This window comes from Nuphar pumila, chromosome 13, assembly GCF_984573655.1.
Source record: "Nuphar pumila chromosome 13, dmNupPumi1.hap1.1, whole genome shotgun sequence".
In the NCBI taxonomy this organism is placed as follows: domain Eukaryota; kingdom Viridiplantae; phylum Streptophyta; class Magnoliopsida; order Nymphaeales; family Nymphaeaceae; genus Nuphar; species Nuphar pumila.
The window spans coordinates 1,628,504-1,634,988 of NC_143261.1; the positions used below are offsets into that span (position 1 = coordinate 1,628,504).

At 39.0% G+C, this 6,485-nt stretch overlaps 1 protein-coding gene across 5 annotated transcripts in view; it reads right to left on the reverse strand.

Moving 5' to 3' along the window:
• The window catches only part of LOC149817459 (uncharacterized), a 57,217-nt gene extending 52,896 nt beyond the window's left edge, over window positions 1-4,321 (reverse strand). For 2 of the 5 annotated variants that reach the window (XM_089984330.1, XM_089984326.1), the window contains exons 1-6: window positions 3,860-4,235; window positions 3,285-3,761; window positions 2,110-3,134; window positions 1,398-2,006; window positions 1,150-1,305; window positions 743-1,073 (exon numbers count right to left, since the gene is read on the reverse strand). In XM_089984330.1, coding sequence (XP_089840456.1) covers window positions 743-1,073; window positions 1,150-1,305; window positions 1,398-2,006; window positions 2,110-2,923 — 1,910 coding nt within the window. In that variant the 5' untranslated portion in view covers window positions 2,924-3,134; window positions 3,285-3,761; window positions 3,860-4,235. Of the gene's footprint in view, window positions 1-742; window positions 1,074-1,149; window positions 1,306-1,397; window positions 2,007-2,109; window positions 3,135-3,284; window positions 3,762-3,859; window positions 4,236-4,257 lie in introns of those variants that run through there. The other 3 variants (XM_089984328.1, XM_089984329.1, XM_089984327.1) reach the window with 3 other exon arrangements.
• Between the last annotated feature and the right edge of the window lie 2,164 nt (window positions 4,322-6,485).

The window sequence follows — 6,485 nt, forward strand, 5'->3', positions numbered from 1 at the left end:
CGTCTATTGCACAACAACCCACATAATATACATGTACTACAAAATAAGACTAGCAAAATATAAAGAAAAATGAAGAATGAATAAAATATCTTTTTGAATGTACAAGATACATATAGAAACATGCAACCTATCCTATATTCCTACGTGTTATACTATATCTATGTGTGGCAGCACCGAGATGCACCCAGCACCAGCACCCATAAGTACCAGCTTCCACAAGGGCTCACTGGAGGAAAAGCATAAACCAATAAATTTTTGTGATAATTATTTGAAATTCCTACATAGGCATAGGAAAGCAGATCTCCATTTCCACAGAGAACTCAATAAGGCTAACCATATTCAGGAAAAGGTCATCCTTGCCTAGGATGACAAGTAGCCATTTCCGACCTCCATGCATCAAGGACGGTCAAAGAGATGATGCTTACAGAAAACAACTCAACTCACAAGAAGGTTTCCTAGGGCATGCACTTTCAAGAGCATAAAATTCCAGGTGATGTGTCAAGAACATCATATATGACCTCATCAAAGCAGCCCAACAACCATTGACAGAAGCATGCGAGAATGACCTTGTAATCACAGTTCAGACATCTGCAAAAGCACAGACACACCAGATACTCTAGCAGTCCAGTGTCTTCCAGCAATGCATATATTTTCAGACAGAGTGCAGGTTTAGCAGCCAGAATACAAAACAAAAAATTAAATAAATAATAAGTGCCCAATCATTGCAATAGGTAATAAATACCTTGACCTCTTTGAGCTCTCAACGCTATGAATGTCGCTATCACCGTCATGGCTCTCCAATCTCCTGTTGCCTCTATCTCTCTTGCTCTCAGATGGAGGAATGGTCACCTTATCGTCTTTAGAAACCTTCAAAATGCAGGAGTCCTTCCTTATGTCAACAGAAGTATCATTATTGCAATCAGCAATTATCTGGCTTGCTTTTGAATTGCAAGAATTTGTCATGTTCCGGTTTAGCTGAGAACTACCCAGATCAGCAGCAACAGTGTGGGATATCCCTCCAGAACAATTAGTTTCTGAAACATTGTTCTTTGCACTAGAAGTATTTGAGAAGACTGCAACAGTAAAGACATCAGAGACAGTAACTAAATTTCAAAGTAGCCAAAATATATCTTATTGCAAGATATTTACCCTGGCCTAACTGCACATCCTCATCTACTGAATCCCTATCAGGACTTCCCATGACATCCATGCTTTGTGTTTTGCCACTCTCACAGGGAATGCCCTTTTCACTATCAGTATTACCTGTTTCCCCGAGTTTTACATCAATTTGTGGTGGCTGGTGGTCTGAACAACATGCAATATTTCCATGTTTACAAACAAATTTTAGCAGAAAGGGAAATTGACCATCTAATAGTAACAGTGCAGAATCTAATTACCAGAAACAAGGCTTCCACTTCGAGAATCTTTGTCTCCAGAAGTAGACAAGCTCTGGGTGGATGCATGAACTTCCTCAGAATTATATACAGCATTTTTATGGTGCTTTGCCAACACACTTCTCTTCTCGCTTTCTCTTCTATGTGAATCATCCTGAGCACCACAAAAGTCAGCTTCCACTTCTGTGACTTCAACATCTTCTCCCATATTATTTTCTCTCTCCTGAAAGAATTGGTCTGCAATTTTATCATTGCACACATCTCCACTTTGCTCTACTGCCTCAACATAACAAACTTCAGTCTCCATGTTTTCCTCACGGCCAACATCAATTTTGTGAATGCCAGCTTCTGTTTCTGGGAGTGCAACATCTTCTCCCTGGTTATTTTCTCTTTCCTGAGAGCACTTGTCTGCACTTTGCTCAACCACCTTAATGTAACCATCTCCAATATCCATGTTTTCCTCAAGGCCAACATCAGTTTCGTTTACAACACCTTGGCTAGCAATAGTGCTACTAAAATCATCCTTATTCACACCAGTGCATTGACAAATACCTTCACTTTGGGATGAGCTATTATCCCATTTTCCGTGTTTGTCACCATGATCCATGATTCCTATTTAGAGCAATGACAACAAAAGAAAGGATAAATCAAATCACATTCAGCTAGAAAGAACACATACCAGCACAAAGAGAAATAATGAAGAACCATGAGCTACCTGACTCTTCATTCTTCCGTTCGTTAGGCTTTGAGGTGAACAGGTCTCTGTAACGCCGTGCATCCAACCTCTTTGATGTGGTACGTAGTTTGTGGTCAGATGCCCTTGGAGTTTCACCAACGACTTTACCTTCACGTTTCTGAGATGCCCTTGGAGTTTCACCAACAACCTTGCCTTCACATTTCTCAGATGCCCTTGGAGTTTCACCACCCTTGTATTTCTCAGATGCCCTTGGAGTTTCACCAACAATTTTGCCCTCCTGTTTCTCACCTCTTCTGATATCCTTACCACTCGATCCTCTACTTGTCCTACCTCCCTCAGGTTTACTTGTGTCCAATGGACTAACTAATCCAGATTTATGTTTCTTCTTGGGTTTTTTGAACTTTTTGGAACCGGAATGAAGATGTGCTTTCAGTTTCTTGGCATTTTTCTCCCGTCTATCACCACTTCTTGTTGCTGGGGAGTTTTGTGATGTTTGTTTCTCATTCATCCCAGATCTGCGCTTGTTTGGAGGAAGCGAAGTGTCTTGCTTTTCATCTCTCAATTTCCGCTTCACACCAACAGCTGAAGTTACTTGAGGCTTCGCATTATCACCTTTCTTAGACTTTCCCAAGCTAGAAGGACTAGCGGCACTCAATTTCTTGCTTGATGTCCCCCTGGCAGACCGCCTTAAACCAGGAGAACCAGTCACGGCCACAGATGCACTTGATCCCTTTGAAATAGCATCTGCCTCCTTCCCGCCACCACTGCTCCTCCTCCTCGAGGCTGGTTCCTCGTCATTTAATTTTCGACCTGATCGTGTTACCTTTGACATTTTCTACTCACAATCCTACCACCAACATCCGTGGTGCAAATTCTGCATCTAAAATTTAGGAACTAAAATAGCCACGTTCGCTCCCCCTCTTCAGCTCAGACCATTACCAAGATAAGCCCAATCTTCTAATGTTCCGAATCTCAAAAGAGATTGCACGTACACGAAATCTTCGAAAGAATTGGATTCAGCAAGAAGCCGCACAACCAAAAACCTGCATCCATCAAAATAATGTGCCATGATTTTTTTACTATAATAGCAAAAAGAAACAGACAGCCCATCAAAGTTCAAACATTGCACTACATTCAGTTTCTTGAAAGAAAAGCTGAAACGGGATTGCGACCACAAACATGCAAGCACGCACCCATTCAAGAGGAAGCCTTCAGATGAAGAAAAGCAAGCAAGGAACAGACCTTCCAAGTAGCAATTACAGTAAGCCGAATCTTGCGCCTTGCTCAAGCACTTTGACAAACAGAGATTTTCAACGGACTCCAAGAAGTACCAAAACCCCCAATCGCTGAGTAACTCTATAACTCTAAGGAGACCAAACACAGGATGAAAGGCCAGAGTTTGGATTCGGGCCGTTGAGCGTAATTGCTGTTGTCATTGTCCCTTGACAACACCCTTTTGAGTTGTGAGTTGCGACTACTCACAACAATGACTAGGAAGAAGCCAATTGCGCAACCTACTTCCACCAGCCCAGCGCAATTGCAACTTCGCTGTCACTGTATGATTTCAAGTCGCTTCCTCACCAGAGCTTATTCTTAATGCTTACACGCTAAAATATAGAATCCAAATCATCCAAATCGTGGACCTAATTTGTTTATTCTATCTTCAGGTTCTGAAGCCCAACAAGAAAAAAGAACGAAATTCAACGAAAATTAAGTGAAACCGATTCCATTACCACTGAAATCAATCAGTAGAAAATAAACAACTCACCGCGAGACGGCTTACACAGACGGAGAGAAAGCCATGCCCGTTCTGTGGAAAAAAGGAAAAGGAAACCCTAGAATAGTCAAGAAAAACCAAATCGATGAAGAATGTGCAACGATTAAAACAAACAAGCCTATAAAAGAAGGAGAAAACGCTAGGAAAACGAGATTTTCGAGTGTTTTTTGTGCCAAATTCTCAGAGGGAGCGAATAAACGGGAGATCGAGCTAAGGGATTGATCACGGATTCAATCATTCAAGAGTCGGCAAATCATATATATATATATATATTATTCCGATCCCAAAACGATTAAATCAGAAATTAGGGAAAGAAATCATCGTAGTTGAAGGACGCTTCCCAGACGGGAATCGAAGATGGCGGAAAGAGATGATCGCTCCGGAGTTACCGTGAAAGATTCCTCACAAGCAGACGCCTCAACCAAACGCGGCCGGGCCAGGGGATCCTCCTTGGCGTAAATATGTATATATATATATATGTATATATATATATATATATATATATATATATATATATATATATATATATGGGGAGAGAGAGAAGATGTGTGTGTGTGTGCGCGCCAACGAAATTCACGAATAGCCCTTGTTTTCGCTTATATTTCTAAAACACCCTAAAATCTTCCAAATTTCCAATACCACGCTTTCGCAGGAAATTTCAACGGCTGCACGAAACTGAATAATTTTCGAAAAGCCCCTGAATGATAGCAAACTAGCAAGGCCGCCACAGATATTAGTAAAACTGCGTTTCACAAATCTCCTACGATTAGGAGTGAAAACGGGTCGAACTCGGACTGGATCTTTTCAGAAACGGATCCAAAAAAAAAATGTAAGCAATAGATCCGAATCATATCCAAAGAGGTAAGACTCAATCCTAATCCGAAATGCATGTGGTAATACTGAACCCAGGATAAATCTAACAAAAACAAGCTATTTATATGTAAAAAGTGCAATCAATTCAGATCAATTTCAGATCCGATTTAAAACTCTGATCTGAATCCGAATGTAATCTGTATTGAACATATTTGAATTCAATTCCACTGCACATTCAGGTTTTACTTAATGGATTCATATCCAGAAATAGCATCTCAGACTAGATCTAATATTTGACCATATCCGATTTCGTTTGCAACCCTAAGTACGAATCATCTGATGTCATTCTTTTTTATACAAATGTAGCCAGTGGGTCCACTACATATTACAGGTGGGTGCTGCTTGTGCTTTTATCATTCTCAATTGTATGTGTTGCATGGTTCAGATTCCCACATCGGTCTACATGGAATGGAACGCAACCACCGTAGGGGTAGTCAGATTTATAAAGAGCTAAAAAAGTGCAACTGTCTAGATTTTCTTTGACCCAAATTGAAAAAGTAATATAGAATTTATTCCATACTAAGTGTAACGGAATTGGTAGTCCCACATTGGTTAACCAATTCATCCATATATCAGATCAAATATGAATGTAGACTTGGACCCCTATTAACCCTTTCAAGTCAGTCATTAAGGTTAACAGCTGTTAGCTTTCCTAACGGTAATTGTTAAAGGGCAGACAAATTAACACTTTTGCCCTTAAAGTAAAACCAATTTGCACAATATTAATAAGATAAAAACTAATTTGCAAAAAGTCATAATTAATGAAAGGCATTTTGGTAACTAACTAACCATGGTCAGTGTTTGACCAACAGCTGTTGACAAAAGGACTATTTGTAATAATAGTGAAAAATGCCAAGGATTGGTTTGTCAAATGGCAAAAAACAGACTATTTTGCAAATTGGTTAAAAAAAAGGGGGGGACAATTTTCAGATAACCTTAAACAAAAAGATCTCATTATGAGTCTGAATATCTATACTCATCTCTTTGGCAAGCTTCTCTCTCTAAACCTGCGATGATTTGTTTTGAAAAATCCGGTATGGACGGGGTTGCTGAATTAAATTGGGGTATGTGTTTGAAAGAACTTAAGCCTTTATGTGCAGATGCGTGCTCTATCTAATTGAATTATTCTAAGATATCTCTTAAGTGTACGATCCTTCACAATCCTACAAAAGATCTCGCATATGACTTTGTTTCTCTTCCTTGCCATGCTTATGATCTTATATAAAGATTCATGGATAATTGGATAAATTTCACCACTAACTTAAAAATAAAATATCCTATTAAGTCAATAACCTTCTTGATGACCAATCAGGTAGGTTATGCATGCTGTCATTAAACTATAATTAATATTTATATTAATCTCACTTAATAGCTTCATTATAATTCTTAATTAGCCTACCATACAATGGCTCTTGGGTTTCAGTTTTTTTTAGACCCTATGACCACATTGGATCTGATACTAGGATCTAACACCATTATCTCTTGCCATAAAAAGCCAAAGTTGAGTGTATTCCTTGGTTGGTGGGTAGGAATGACTTTGCCAAGGTTTTCACTTGACCTGGCCAAAGAAATAGAGAAAATTTCATCAAGACACCTAACTTATTAGCAATAATTAAAATAAAAAAAAACACACTTAAGCTTTTGAAAATGTTAAAAATACAACTAAGTTTTATCTGTTAATCAAAACAAGTTTTCATCAAAATAACTTAAGCTATATTTAACTCAAGTTGGGTTAATACCTTAA